The sequence below is a fragment of the Erythrolamprus reginae genome, chromosome 5 (genome assembly GCF_031021105.1).
Source record: "Erythrolamprus reginae isolate rEryReg1 chromosome 5, rEryReg1.hap1, whole genome shotgun sequence".
Lineage (NCBI taxonomy): Eukaryota > Metazoa > Chordata > Lepidosauria > Squamata > Dipsadidae > Erythrolamprus > Erythrolamprus reginae.
This window is the reverse complement of record NC_091954.1, coordinates 9,121,903-9,137,679: the sequence shown is the minus strand read 5'-3', so window position 1 is coordinate 9,137,679 and position 15,777 is coordinate 9,121,903. Positions and strand designations below refer to the sequence as shown.

Here is a 15,777-nt window from a genome sequence, read left to right as displayed (position 1 = left end):
AGATGGGGTTTTTTCCCCCTTAAATGTTTAGAAATCTATATTTAGAAAGTGCATATACAGAACCTGGATCTCCCTATAGAAGGAAGTGAGGAGGAGGGGCAGTAATTCCAAAAAAAGAGATTTGCAGAGCTTCCTCTCCCAAAAAAATATAGTTTGGTAACTCACTACAACTGCGATACAATACCTCTTCTGCAGATATGCCTGAAAATAATAATCCTATTTTGCATCCTTTGGGGTTGATTCACGGGTTACGGTCAGGGATAGAGCAGCTTTGCATCTTGACTTTGTCTTCTTCCAGTTTCATAGAAGGAATCGTCACAAAAATTAGGTGAATGAAAAGAGACAATTTTTTCCATTTGACTGTACTATTAGTTCTACATGTGTATTGGGGTTTGAATGGGGGACGGAGTTGTTGGAGTTTTGGAAGCAGGTTGTAAGTAACTTTCGAGAGATCTGTCATAATTTTGATTAGTCAATTACCTACATTGAAGTCCATGTGATTCATTTTCTACTTCTTCTCCTCCTCCTCCTCCTCCTGCTCGTTCTCGTTCTCCTTCTCCTTCTTCTTCTTCTCCTCCTCCTCCTCCTCCTTTCCCTCCTCCTGCTCATCCTCCTCCTCCTTCTTCTTCTCCTCCTCCTTCTCCTCCTCCGCCTCCTGCTCATACTACTACTTCTTCTTCTTCTTCTTCTTCTTCTTCTTCTTCTTCTTCTTCTTCTTCTTCTTCTTCTTCTCCTTCTTCTCCTTCTTCTCCTTCTCCTCCTTCTCCTCCTCCTCCTCCTCCTCCTGCTCATCCTACTTCTTCTTCTTCTTCTCCTTCCCCTCCTTCTCCTCCTCCTTCTTCTCCTCCTCCTCCTCCTCCTCCTCCTCCTCCTCCTTCTTCTTCTTCTTCTCCTCCTCCTCCTCCGCCTCCTGCTCATACTTCTTCTCCTTCTCCTTCTTCTCCTTCTCCTCCTCCTCCTGCTCATCCTACTTCTTCTTCTTCTTCTTCTTCTTCTTCTTCTTCTTCTTCTTCTTCTTCTTCTTCTTCTTCTCCTTCTCCTTCTCCTCCTTCTCCTCCTCCTCCTCCTTCTTTTTCTTCTCCTCCTCCTCCGCCTCCTGCTCATACTTCTTCTTCTTCTTCTTCTTCTTCTTCTTCTTCTTCTTCTTCTTCTTCTTCTTCTTCTCCTTCTCCTTCTCCTTCTCCTTCTCCTTCTCCTCCTCCTCCTCCTGCTCATCCTACTTCTTCTTCTCCTCCTCCTCCTCCTCCTTTTCCTCCTCCTCTCCTCCTCCTCTTCTTCTTCTTTCTTCTTCCCCTCTACCTCTTCCTCCTCCTCCTCTCCTCCTCCTCCTCCCCCCTTCCTCCTCCTCTCAAAAGATCTTCAGTGACACATTTTCACCCTTGATAAGTACAATGAGCCTGCATTGACTTTCCTCAATTTGAATACATCAGCAAGTCGGAATAGTTAACATTATTCCGACAAGATAGAAAGTAATGTTCCCAAGATGGGCACCACATATATTCTTAGAGGGAGAGAGTCTTTCTCTCTCCCTCTCTCTCTCTTGCTCTCTCTCTTTCTCTCTCTCTCTGAGCCTGTGTGAGTTGTCACACATCACTGCTTCACAGCTACGAAGCCAGGAGACCCTTTTATGTCTGAGAAGTTATGTTAGATGAGCCCAATTTTGACCACAGAAAATATGGTTCCTGAATACGATTTCTGGTTAGATTTATGAACTTTTGCAGACTTTATTAGGGCTGTAGGTTAGATGGAGAAGCGAAGACACAGAATGAAACTGAAGGTGATGGAAAACCACTCTTGTTACCATTGCTAAGAAGAGTGTGTGGGTTTGTCTCTGTCAGAAGGCAAGCTGGAGACAGCTGAGCTTTAATTAGATTGCTCCTTCCAGCAATATTCAGGAGCTGCCATTTGTCTCAATTTAATCCCGACTTGTTTTTCTTTTCATCCCCATCTCAAAGTTTGGGCGACCCGGGTGATGTATTGGCACAGCTTTTCATCAAGTATCAAGAACCAACTGCGTTATGCATGGCAGTTTTTGACTTTAAACAGAGGCACATATATAACAGGAGTTGTGTGGTTCAACTGCATTGTTAAAAAAATTGGCTTCCTTTGCCCCTACCCTTCGTGTCTTTCATAAACTTCTTAAAGCCCACCTCTGCCGCCAGGGGAACTGAGACTTCTCCCCTGGACCTATACTGTTTATGTATGGTATGTTTGTGTGTATGTTTCTTTTTAATAAGGGTTTTTTAAAATGACTTTTAATTATTACATTTGTTATATATTGTGTTATTATTGTTGTGAGCCGCCCCGAGTCTACACAGAGGGGCGGCATACAAATCTAATAATCTAACCCACCTTTGCCGTCAGGCATGGGGAAACTAAACATCTCCCCCTGGGCAGGTTGAAGTTATATATGGTATGTCTGTATGTGTGTAAGTTAGTACAAGGGATTTTCTTAAACTTATAGTATTTTAATTAATTGGATTGTATTGGATTGTTTTTCACTTGTTGTGAGCCGCCCCGAGTCTTCGGAGAGGGGCGACATACAAATCCAAATAATAAATAAATAAAATAATAAATAAATTGAATTGAATTGAATTAATGTTACTGGGGTTTTTCGAATTAGTTTTAAAATTAATTGGACTAGTATGTTCACATTGTTTTTTATATGTTTTGAGCCGCCCCGAGTCCTTCGGAGAGGGGTGACATATCAATCAAACAAACAAACAAACAAACAAACAAACAAACAAACAAACAAACAAACAAACAACCTTTGCCCTCTCTTCTTCTTTCGTTCCTTTACAGATCACCCCTGGCAGCAAAGCAGCCCAATCTCAGATGACCCAAGGAGATATGGTGGTAGCCATTGACGGCGTCAACACAGATGGTCTGACCCACCTCGAGGCCCAGAATATGATCAAATCGGCCAACTACAACCTGAATCTTACTCTTCAAAAGTAGGCAGAGATAGGTTTACTACTAGCCCTAAAAAACGAATTCAGTGTGCATGTCTGCCTTCCTGCTTCGAGACGGCTTAAATGTTCCACCTGCGATATTTTGGGCCCCATTAGAGCGGTGGGTTCCACTCAGGGGTGGATTGCTACTATTGCCACTACTGGTGCGTTGCGTGTGGAGCTTCGATTGTGTTGCCTGTGTGTGCGCAGGAAGCAAAAATGCGCTGAAATTTTGCAAGGGGACGAGATTACTTACGGGACCGCCTTCTGCCGCATGAATCCCACCAACCGGTTAGGTCCCACAGAGTTGGCCCATCTCTGGGTCCCATCGGCCAGACAATGTCATGCGGTGGGGCCTAGGGGAAGAGCCTTCTCTGTGGGGGGCCCGGCCCTCTGGAACGAACTCCCTCTGGAAATTCGCACTGCCCCCACCCTCCTCGCCTTTTGCAAGACTAATTTATATCAGAAGGGATTTAGGCAATTAGATCAAGCCACCGTTTACAAAATGTGACATGTGGCTGTGAATGAATTGGCTGACTGATTTTAATACATATGGGATTTTAGTGGTAATTTTTAATTAATTAGATTTGTTGTCATGTTGTTTTTGTATCTTGTGAGCCGTCCCGAGTCTTCAGAGAAGGGCGGCATACAAATCTAATTAATAATAATAATAATAATAATAATAATAATAATAATAATGATAATGATGATGATGATGATGATGATAATAATAATAATAATAATAATAATAATAATAATAATAATAATAATAATAATAATAATAATAATAATTTCTCTCTGTGCTTTGAGTGTACTTTGCTTGTAAACTCTGTACTTTTCTTTTCCCACTGTACAGAGCGCTGGTGAGACCATTTAATCATTTTAATCATTATCTAGAACTGAACCTTTATGGCAATGAAAGAAAATTGAGCTACTTGCCTAATCTGTTATCCTACTGAACCCTGTGGGTTCAGTACAAAACCTTAAAATGTTTCTGTGCTCCTCAACCAATAATGCTGTCTATTATTTGTCCTTTTTGTGGATCTTCAAATAATAATAATAATATTTAATAATAATAATAATAATAATAATAATAATAATAATTTCTCTCTGTGCTCTGAGTGTACTTTGCTTGTAAACTCTGTACTTTTCTTTTCCCACTGTACAGAGCGCTGGTGAGACCATTTAATCATTTTAATCATTATCTAGAACCCGAACCTTTATGGCAATGAAAGAAAATTGAGCTACTTGCCTAATCTGTTATCCTACTGAACCTTGTGGGTTCAGTACAAAACCTTAAAATGTTTCTGTGCTCCTCAACCAATAATGCTGTCTATTATTTGTCCTTTTTGTGGATCTTCAAATAATAATGATAATAATAATAATAATAATAACAGCAACAACAATAACAACAACAATAATAATATTGTGTGCATGCATGGGATTTCAGTGATTTCTCATTGAAATCTCATCGCGCCCACATCACCTTGCAAGATTTTGCTTCTGCGCATGAACACGAAGCAAAAGATACAAAAAAAGATGGTGGCACCCATAGGACTGCCAGCAGAGTGGTCGCGCGCAACTTGCGCAATCTGGCAGGTGCTACCAGTGCGCAGTTTGAAGTTCCCCATCTCTGGTGTCTCAAGTAAGAGACTTCCAAGCAGAGGTTCCGATTGGTTTGTCTGAACTAGTAGCAACCTGCTGGTGACGTCACGATGACGTCACAGAACCAGTTCAGTTGGTGCTGCTCCATGGATATCGCCATCTCTTTTATTAAATTTATTTATTTATTTATTTATTTTTGGGGGGTCATCAAAAACAACATGAGAAAATATTATTTTACTGAAAGAGTAGTAGATGCTTGGAACAAACCTCCAGCAGACGTGGTTGGTCAATCCACAGTAACTGAATTTAAACATGCCTGGGATAAACATAGATCCATCCTAAGATAAAAATACAGGAAATAGTATAAGGGCAGACTAGATGGATCATGAGGTCTTTTTCTGGCGTCAGTCTTCTATGTTTCTATGTTTCTATCTCCACCTCCCTGCCTCTTTCCCCCCCAATTGAGGCTTTGCAGAGAGAAGTCAGTCCTTGAGGACTGCTTCCCCGTCGCGGCTGCCATGTTTGGGGGCGTGTCTGGGTGTGCGTAAATGCCTATAGCCACACCCCCAAGCATCCGCGACGTCAGATGAATGTCGGATAGAAGCATAGAAGATCGATGGCAGAAAAAGACCTCATGGACCATCTAGTCTGCCCTTATACTATTTTCTGTATTTTATCCTAGGATGGATCTATGTTTATCCCAGGCATGTTTAAATTCAGTTACTGTGGATTTATCTACCACGTCTGCTGGAAGTTTGTTCCAAGGATCTACTACTCTTTCAGTAAAATAATATTTTCTCACGTTTCCTTTGATCTTTCCCCCAACTAACTTCAGATTGTGTCCCCTTGTTCTTGTGTTCACTTTCCTATTAAAAACACTTCCCTCCTGGACCTTATTTAACCCTTTAATATATTTAAATGTTTCGATCATGTCCCCCCTTTTCCTGAAGATAAATTCATGCGCAAGATTATCTGGTAATAGAAAAGTTCTCGCCATATCTGACTTGTAAATACAGAACTAGAGCAGTTCAAATGAAGATCAGATACAAGTATTTTAGGGTTTGTTTGTTTTTTTCCAGTTTAGGAATGTTGAGGTGATTCTATTAAAAAAACAAAACCACATAAAAATTCAGTGAAGGGTATTTTGCAACTGTCTCCTTCAAAAAAATGGAGAAATACGAGGTCCACTTTTATGAGATCTAAAATGTAGACTTCTGCTACCGCCAAAGAGAAATGCTTTTCCCCGATTGCACCTTGCAGCAATGACATTTCCTTTATCAATTCTGACTCTTGACAGTTTCATGGGGATTATTTACAATATGGTAGCTTCTATAGAATTTGGAACTTCTTTTTATTGGCCTAGATTGCTTTTCAAATTTGCTGAATTGAAAGCTCAATAGATCGGCTGATCTTGCTTTTCGAAAGCTATTGCTGTACTGTTTGCATTGGGAGAGAGGGGGATATTTTTTTACACTAATTTATATAGAAATGAATATTGATAAGAAAAGCTGCATAGTTAATTGAGGCCCTCAAGCAGAATGGTTTCCAATGATTAGGGCTGCAAAATTCCAAAGAGCCACTAGAAGGCAACAAAGCCAATTTTCTGCGCATTCCTTTCCTGCCATCTAGTGGCTGTCTAAAGGTTTACAGGCCTGCTTGCTTTACAGTAATGCTTCTTAGTGTGGGACCATTTGTAGAAAATAAAAATACAGTGTTCCCTCGATTTTCACGGGTTCGAACTTCGCGGAACATCTATACCACGGTTTTTCAAAAATATTAATTAAAAAATACTTCACCGTTTTTTCACCTGTACCCTGGTTTTTCCCGCCCAATGACGTCATATGTCATTGCCAAACTTTTGTGTGCCTTTAAAAAACATTTTTTTGAAATAAACTTTAATAAATGAACATGGTGAGTAATAATCTAAATGGTTGCTAAGGGAATGGGAAATTGTAATTTAGGGGTTTAAAGTGTTAAGGGAAGGCTTGGGATCCTGTTCATAGCCAAAAATAGTGTATTTACTTCCGCATCTCTACTTCGCGGAAATTCGACTTTCGCGGGCGGTCTCGGAACTCATCCCCCGTGAAAATCGAGGGAACACTGTAATAAGTAGTGCTTTGTTTAGAACTCGGCCTTCCTTCTCGCCAAAAATTTCAAAGCTAAATGGAGACTGTTTCCTGAGGCTGGTAGTTAAACAAACTTGCAGCAAACGTGGTTGGTAAATCCACAGTAACTGAATTTAAGCATGCCTGGGGTAAACATATATCCATCCTAGGATAAAATACAGTGGTACCTCTACTTACGAACTTAATTCGTTCCGTGACCAGGTTTTTAAATAGAAAAGTTTATAAGAAGAAGCAATTTTTCCTATAGGAATCAATGTAAAAGCAAATAATGCGTGCGATTGGGGAAATCACAGGGAAGGTGGAGGCCCTGTTTCCTCCCAGGGGATTCCTAGAGAGGCCCCATGGAGGATTCTCCCCACCTTTTCCAGCCCTGTTTCCTCCCAGGAGATTCCTAGAGAGGACCCACGGAGGCTTCTCCATGCCTTTTCTGTCCCTGTCTTGAACACCCGGTTCTTATCTAGGAAAGTTCGTAAGTAGAGGCATTCGTAGGTAGAGGTACCACTGTAAGGACAGATTAGATGGACCATGAGGTCTTTTTTTGCCGTCAATCTTCTATGTTTCTACAATAGAACCAAAGGATCTAAGCACACATGCCCAGATTGGAAAAGGGGGGAGGGGGAAATGGGTGATTCATTATTAAAACTAGAAGGGCGATGCAAAGATTAAAGCCAAATTTGGCAATGGTTTATAATAAATTGGTTAAAAGATGTGGAAAATCATCAACTAAACAATGTCGCTTGGCGGGACCCAGGGGAAGAGCCTTCTCTGTGGCGGCCCCGGCCCTCTGGAACCAACTCCCCCCAGAGATTAGAATTGCCCCCACCCTCCTTGCCTTTCGTAAGCTACTTAAAACCCACCTCTGCCGTCAGGCATGGGGGAACTGAGATGCTATTTCCCCCTAGGCATTTACAATTTTATGCATGGTATGTCTGTCTGTATGTTTGGTTTTTTATATTAATGGGTTTTTAATCATTTTTAGTATTGGATTATTTTGTATACTGTTTTATTATTGTTGTTAGCCGCCCCAAGTCTCCAGAGAGGGGCTGCATACAAATCCAATAAATAATAATAATAATAATCAGCTGCTCTATAACCAATTTTTCCTTGTGTTCTTGCCAGATCAAAACGCCCAATCCCGATGCCAACCAGCTCCCTGAGGATCGATTCTCCCATGCCTGTCATCCCTCATCAAAAGGTAGGTGTCTTATAGTTTCCTTTGTTTCTGTTGCATTTCTGGAGGTAAATGTTTTCTTCAGGGAGACTGACCTTTGAGTGGGAGAAAATTACAAGCCACAATATTGCAATGTATCACATGGCAAAAATTACTTTGCCCTTCTACATGGACAGAATTGCCATCCATCTCTTCTCTTCCTCCTAATTTGCAATAATGTGAGACTTCAAAAGAATCCCCAGGAAAGGTTTTCCAAAGAAAGCCCAAGCAGGACGTTGGGCTAGAAGACCTCCAAGGTGATGATGATGATGATGCTAAGAATGTGAATTTTTCCTGCATTGTGGAAGTGGGCAGTTTGGAATTCATCCTTCGAGAACTTTCCGACACCAGGCGAAGAGGCTATTTGATCCTAATTTCTATCTCTTTGGCCAAGGGGTAAAGAGAGATTGGGAGCAACCAGGGTAGGATTACTGACTCGGATTCGAAATTCTTGCGGTGTACATGACCCTCAAGTCAAACTATGTCCTAGGCAGGTGTCTATTAATAGCTTCTTCTTTGCAGCCTCTTCTGTTCATCCTATTTCATGGCCTTGGCCAGCATGAACTTTGCTAGCGGCCTTTATAATTAGCTGAAACTAATGATGCCGAGACCAGCTACAAACACCTTCGCCCTTGCCTTTTTCCTCGTCGACTGCATTGTTTTGCAAATGCTGCCCAGCCATCCCTATTTCTTGAAGCATCCACTGTCCCATCCAGGCAAACCAAATGACAATCACACCAGGAGACCTGTTACATAAGTAATAATGGCAGCTGTTTGGGGAAGATTGATTAACTTCCCTCTTCGGGAAAGCGGCGAAGTTAAATATTGTTGCTTGACTAATGCCAACTCTATTGGAGTCGCTGATTTGTTTGGATGCCAATTCAGGGAGTCTTCGACTTACAACCACAGAGTGAGCCCCAAATTTCTGCGGCTAAGCGAAATTTATGTTGAGTTTCGCCCCAGCTTACGACTTTTCCCTGCCACTGTTTTGTTAAGTGAACTGCTGCAGTGGTTCAGTCCAATCTGGCTGCCCGGGACCTTGCCATCGTTAAAAAGGTGACTCAGGTGCCAAGAATCTAAATTTTGACCGTGATCAAAATAGTCATATGTGGGAAGAAGTTGTTGACAGCTGCAACGGTTGTACATGGGGAAAAACACCAGAAGTCCCTTCTTCCCAGCGCTGTTGTAAAATTGAGCAAACAGTTTGTACGTCGAGGACTGCCCTGTATGTAAAGTTGCCAACCAGGTTACCAGGAAAACAATATATCCACCTTGAGCAATTACCTCGGCTTGTCTATGAACGGCAATATATTCCAGAGTTTGTTTTGGAAAAGTCCTCAAATGCCTTTAACTGGCTTGGATTTCTGAGCCAATCAATTCTATCCTGACAGCTCAGAATAGAAAGTACAGTGGTACCTCTACCTAAGAACACCTCTACTTACGAACTTTTCTAGAGAAGAACCGGTGTTCAAGTTTTTTTGCCTCTTCTCAAGAATCATTTTTCACTTACGAACCTGAGCCTCCAAAACTGTAACCAGAAAAGGCAGGGAGAAGCCTCCGTGGGGCCTCTCTAGGAATCTCCTGGGAGGAAAGAGGGCTGGAAAAGGCAGGGAGAAGCCTCTGTGGGGCCTCTCTAGGAATCTCCTGGGAGGAAACAAAGGCCGGAAAAGGCAGGGAGAAGCCTCTGTGGGGTCTCTCTGGGACGAAACAAGGGCTGGAAAAGCTGGGGAGAAGCCTCCGTGGGGCCTCTCTAGGAATCTCTTGGGAGGAAACAAAGGCCGGAAAAGGCAGGGAGAAGCCTCTGTGGGGCCTCTCTAGGAATCTCCTGGGAGGAAACAGAGCCAGAAATGGTGGGCAGAAGCTTCTGTGGGGTCTCTCCGGGACGAAACAAGGGCTGGAAAAGGTGGGGAGAAGCCTCCATGGGGCCTCTCTAGGAATCTCTTGGGAAGGAAACAAGGGCCGGAAAAGGCAAGGAGAAGCCTCTGTGGGGCCTCTCTAGGAATCTCTTGGGAGGAAACAGGGCCGGAAAAGGCAGGGAGAAGCCTCCATGGGGCCCCTCTAGGAATCTCTTGGGAGGAAAGAGGGCCTCCGCCCTCCCTGTGGTTTCCCCAATAGCACACATTATTTGCATTTACATTGATTACTATGGGGAAAATTGCTTCTTCTTACAAACATTTGTTTACGTAACAAATTAAGTTTGTAAGTAGAGGTACCACTGTGCCTGCAGTCCCCCCCCCCTTAAATGAATGGTTGACAACTTTACTGCTTTCTGTAGATTGCCAGAGCTGGGAATTTTTTCCCCTTTCTGCATGAATGTTATGATGGTTTTCCTTTCTTTCTTCCTTCCTCCCCTTCCCCATCCTTTCCTTCCTTTGCCTGCAAATTTGCTTCTACAGGATTCAGTCTCGACCATCAGTGTTGACGGAGGGAGCTATCCTCTCAATAGCTCTTCAGTCCAGCCCAAGAATAGCATGTTAGCCAGCAATGGTGTCCATTCAGGTTACGTCAGCAGACAAGAAACCAGTGTGTCCCAGAGCTCTTCCTTCTTAATGAGCGCCAGCTTTAGGTCTTCCATCCCCTCCTCTCAGTCTGGGACCCCTGACCTCTCGCCCGCCAAGTCTGACGTAGGTTCGAAAACTGGCACGGCCTTCCCTGACGCCAATAAAGCGAAGCACCAGCTGAGCCCCGCCAGGCAATATAACAACCCCATTGGTCTTTATTCAGCTGAGACTCTGAAAGAAATGGCTGAATTGCATAGGTTAAGTCTCACCCGAAGGGCTTCCGAAGGTGGACTTCTTAGAGGGTAGGTAAAACGCCATCGACTTGTTTTGTAACGATGCTGTCGGAAGTGTCGGGTGAATAAGTAACTGCCCCACGAGGGGGGATTCCCCCTGGAAATGTTTCGCAGCAGAGGTGGGCGTTTTAATTCATCATTAAAGTAGATCTGAGGAAGTTGCCTTGCTGACGCCATCTAGATCAGGGGTCTCTCTCCAAACTTGGCAACTCTGAGGCTTGTGGACATGGGGGAGTTAAGTTATCCTATCCTCCTAGGCTATTACAAGTTATGCATGGTATGTTTGTGTGTATGTTTGGTTTTTTATAATAAGGGTTTTTTAGTTGTTTTTTATTAATTGGATTGACCATGTTGTTTTACCACTGTTGTTAGCTGCCCCGAATCTGCGGAGAGGGGCGGCATACAAATCCAATAAATAAAAAAAATAATAATAATAACTCCCAGAGTTCCTCAGCCAGTGGATAAGAGTTAAAGTCCACAAGTCTTAAAGTTGCCAAGGTTGGAGAGAGACCCCTAATCGAGGTCAACCGTGGCCAACCAGGTGCCTTTGAAAAGCTTGCCAAGCAGATACAGCCAAAACAGCCATTCCTTTCTCTTCATTGGAAGCATCTAGGATTCAAAAAAAAAGGACCCCAATTCTGAACGTTAGCAAAGAAAACAGACCCCACCCCCCTCCCGAGTTGGTGCTCCAGAAATAATCATTGGTCTTTTGAATTATCAATGGGCCTAGGCCAGTGATAGAAACATAGAAACATAGAAGACTGAAAAAGACCTCATGGTCCATCTAGTCTGCCCTTGTACTATTTCCTGTATTTTATCTTAGGATGGATATATGTTTATCCCAGGCATGTTTAAATTCAGTTACTGTGGATTTACCAACCACGTCTGCTGGATGTTTGTTCCAAGGATCTACTACTCTTTCAGTGATGACGAACCTTTTTGGGTTCATGTGCCAAAGGTGGGTTTGTGCGTGTCCTACCACAGGCACATGTGCTCACACCCATTCCCTCCTCCCTACACATGCACAGAGAGAGAGAGACTGCTACCTCTGCACATGGCACAATCCCCCCCCCCCGGGCTCCACACAGGCCTCACTGAAGCCTGGAACATTGAAAAAAAAAACCAGCCAAATCATAAGTTTGGAAAAATGGGCTTCTGGTTTGCCCTGTGTACTGTTTTTTGCACCCCGGAGGCTTCAGGGAAGCTTCCTGAAGTCCCAGAGTGTGAAAAACAGCACAAGAGGCAAACCGGAAGTCTGTTTTTCCAAACTTCCTGTTTGCCCATTAGGCGGTTTTTTGCACTCTGGGGCTTCAGGGGAGCTTCCCTGAGGCCTCTGGAGGACAAAATGGCCTTCCCCAAGGCTGAAAATCAACTGGCTAGCGTGTGCATGCATGCTAGAGTTGACACAGGGCAATGCCTTGCGTGCTGTTTGATATGGCTCCGCGTGCCACCTGTGATAGGTATGAAAGGCTTGACAGTTTCTCCAATCCGGCTCTAGCTTTGGAAGACTGGAGGTGACAGGGGAGGGGCTGAGGTCCACCATATCTGAAGACCACCAGCAGCTTAAGAAGATTGCTGGCATTCTGAACTGCCTAATTGGTACTATTTAGGAGTGTGCCTAGGATACCTGAAGGTGTGGGCATTGAGGAGTAATCTTTCAGTAATTTCCTTCTCTTTCTTGCTTCTGGCTCCCATTACTACTGAAGTTGAGGGACCGGCTGGAGATTTTCATTTCCAGAGTTTGAAAAACTTGGGGGCTCCTATGTTCTGCCAGGAGTTCCTCAAAGGAGATGCTTGGTGGCATGGCATGGCATGGCAGAGGAGATCGTTGCTTCCCAGGATCAGGCCGAGAGATAAATTACTTGCTTGTGCTAAGATCTGACAAATGAGAGAAAATGAGCTTAAAGCAGTGATGGTGAACCTATGGCATGTCTGCTGCAGGCGGCATGCACAGCCATATCTGCCAGCACACAAGCTGTTGCTCTAGTTTAGCTCCAGCGTGCATGTGCGTGCCGGCCAGCTGATTTTCAGTTCATGCGGAGGCTCTGGGAGAACATGTTTGGGGAGGGCATAAAACAGGCCTACTGGGCCTACCAGAAATCAGGAAATGGGCCATTTTAGGCCTCTGGAAGGCCTCCGGGGTGGAGAAAGCCATTTTCACCCTCCTCAAACTGGGAAGGGTGAAAAACAAGCCCACTGGGGCTACCAGAAATCAGGAAATGGGCCATTTCTGGCCTCTGGGGGGCCTCTGGGGTGGGAAGAGCCGTTTTCACCCTCCTCAAGCTGGGATGGGTGAAAAATGAGCCTACTGGGCCTACCAGAAATCAGGAAATGGGGCATTTTAGGCCTCTGGGGGGCCTCTGGTGGTGGGAAAAGCCATTTTTGTCCTCCTCAGGCTGCAGGGAAGCCTCTGGAGCCTGGGAAGGGTGAAAAACGGGCCTACTGGGCCTTCCAGAAACCAGGAAATGGGCCATTTTAGGCCTCTGGAGGGCTTCTGAGGTGGGGAAACCCATTTTCGCCCTCCTCAAGCTGCAAGAAAGTTTCTGGAGCATGGGACGGGTGAAAAACGAGCCAACTGGGCCTACCGGGCCCCCTGGAAGTTGGAAAACAGGGGAAGGATGGAGGGTGGTGGTGTGTGCGTGCAGGGTGGACAGGGCAACACAAGGAAGGTTTGGTGGGGGAGCATTGAATTATGGGTGTGGGCACTTGCACATGTGCGATAGCACACACGTGCATGCTTTCGGCATCTGAGAAAAAAAGCTTCACCAACACTGTCCTACAGTAGAGATTGCATGGAGTAACGGAACCTCAGTAGAAATGAAAGATCGGAAAACTTGGATACGAGACCTCCGCTTCCTTGTATTTAGTTTAGTTTAGTTTAGTTTAGTTTATTTAGATTTGTATGCCGCCCCTCTCCGCAGACTCGGGGCGGCTCACAACAGAATAACAGAAAACAATTTCAGCAAATCTAAATTTCTACTAAAAACATTTTAAAAACCCCATTTTCTAAGCACACATACATATACACATACCATTCATAAATTGTATATGCCCGGGGGAGATGTCTCAGTTCCCCCATGCCTGGCGACACAGGTGGGTCTTAAGGAGTTTACGAAAGGCAAGGAGAGTAGGGGCAGTTCTAATCTCTGGGGGGAGTTGGTTCCAGAGGGTCGGAGCCACCACAGAGAAGGCTCTTCCCCTGGGGCCCGCCAACCGACATTGTTTAGTTGACGGGACCCGGAGAAGGCCCACTCTGTGGGACCTAATCGGTCGCTGGGATTCGTGCGGCAGCAGGCGGTCTCGGAGATATTCTGGTCCAGTGCCATGAAGGGCTTAGTAAATATTTCTTAGTAAATATTCCCTATTATCTTGAGATCTGAACCCGCGGTGGGTTGCTTCTGGTTCTGCCATCCGATAGCAGTGGCGGGAGGCTCCGCCCACCCGCGCACATGCGTGAACAGTTATCAATGGGTTTTAGAGCCCCCTACTGATTTGAACCTGGCGTGGCTACTTTTAAGTGACCACAAAGACCCTCTGGCCATAACATGTGCAGGGTCAGTTATGAACAGTATTAGTATGTCTTGGTGCGAAACCTTCGACATACACTCAGCAGAGTTGTTGCAATGGTGTAGGTAATGTGGGTTAGCCAGACAAGGATTCAGGCTTAGTATAAACAATATTGTTATTTGCAAATATACAACAATATACGTAATACTAATAGATTACAACCTGCAGACAGCAAGAATAATACAGCTCAAAGTAACTCCCCCCAAAGGGAACGGTGTTGGCGCCCTCTCATGGCCAACCTGTCATATTTACTTAAAGTTACAGTATTTAGAATAGAATAGAATAGAATAGAATAGAATAGAATAGAATAGAATTTTATTGGCCAAGTGTGATTGGACACACAAGGAATTTGTCTTGGTGCAGATGCTCTCAGCGTACATAAAATAAAATATACATTTGTCAAGAATCATGGGGTAGGACACTTCATGATTGTCCTAGGGGTCAAATAAGCAATGAAGAAGCAATATTAATAAAAATCTTAGGATACAAGCAACAAGTTACAGTCATACAGTCAACATGGGAGGAAATGGGTGATAGGAATGATGAGAAAAACTAGTAGAATAGAAGTGCAGATTTAGTAGAAAGTCTGACAGTGTTGAGGGAATTATTTGTTTAGTAGAGTGATGGCGTTCGGGAAAAAACTGTTCTTGTGTCTAGTTGTCTTGGTGTGCAGTGCTCTGTAGCGACGTTTTGAGGGTAGGAGTTGAAACAGTTTGTGTCCAGGATGTGAGGGGTCAATAAATATTTTCCCCGCCCTCTTTTTGACTCGTGCAGTATACAGGTCCTCAATGGAAGGCAGGTTGGCAGCAATTGTTTTTTCTGCAGTTCTGATTCTCCTCTGAAGTCTGTGTCGGTCCTGTTCGGTTGCAGCACCAAACCAGACAGTGATAGAGGTGCAGATGACAGACTCAGTGATTCCTCTGTAGAACTGGATCAGCAGCTCCTTGGGCAGTTTGAGCTTCCTGAGCTGGCACAGAAAGAACATTCTTTGTTGTGCTTTTTTGATGATGTTTTTGATGTTAGGTGACCATTTTAGGTCTTGAGATATGATAGAACCTACAAATTTGAAGGTCTCTGCTGTTGATACTGTGTTGTCTAGTATTGTGAGAGGTGGAAGGGTGTGTTCAGATGTAGATTGTTCTGGTCACACCACAAGGATACTTTACTTTACTTTCATAGATTAACATTGTTAGTTTATTGTATGGCAACACCCAAGTAGGTTATGTACCATGGACTGACAAACAGCATCTACATTTGCCCCGTGGGAGTTTACTGAAACCCCATACATCATGGAGGCTGGGCTTCCCCTCTGGAATGCAAGGATATATCATTAAAGGTTTCCTTTACCTGCCTAAGCATTGCTCGGAGGCTTAAGTCAGCCAATGGCCACGGCTACAGAAAACGATACCCTTGCATTGACTGATTCTCGGTAAGCAGACACCCAGCTGTCCTCTTCAGCCCTAAATATGGATATAGAACCACTCGCCTGCTTACCGATTACTGTACAAGTTGTTCCTAATTTAT

The 15,777-nt window shown here is 44.0% G+C and overlaps 1 protein-coding gene across 4 annotated transcripts in view; it reads left to right on the top strand.

The window, feature by feature from the left end:
• Positions 1-15,777, top strand: part of LDB3 (LIM domain binding 3) — a 187,111-nt gene that overhangs the window by 73,684 nt on the left and 97,650 nt on the right. For all 4 annotated transcript variants that reach the window (XM_070752054.1, XM_070752050.1, XM_070752049.1 and 1 more), the window contains exons 3-5: positions 2,803-2,954; positions 7,802-7,877; positions 10,289-10,695. In XM_070752054.1, coding sequence (XP_070608155.1) covers positions 2,803-2,954; positions 7,802-7,877; positions 10,289-10,695 — 635 coding nt within the window. The remainder of the gene's footprint in view (positions 1-2,802; positions 2,955-7,801; positions 7,878-10,288; positions 10,696-15,777) is intronic.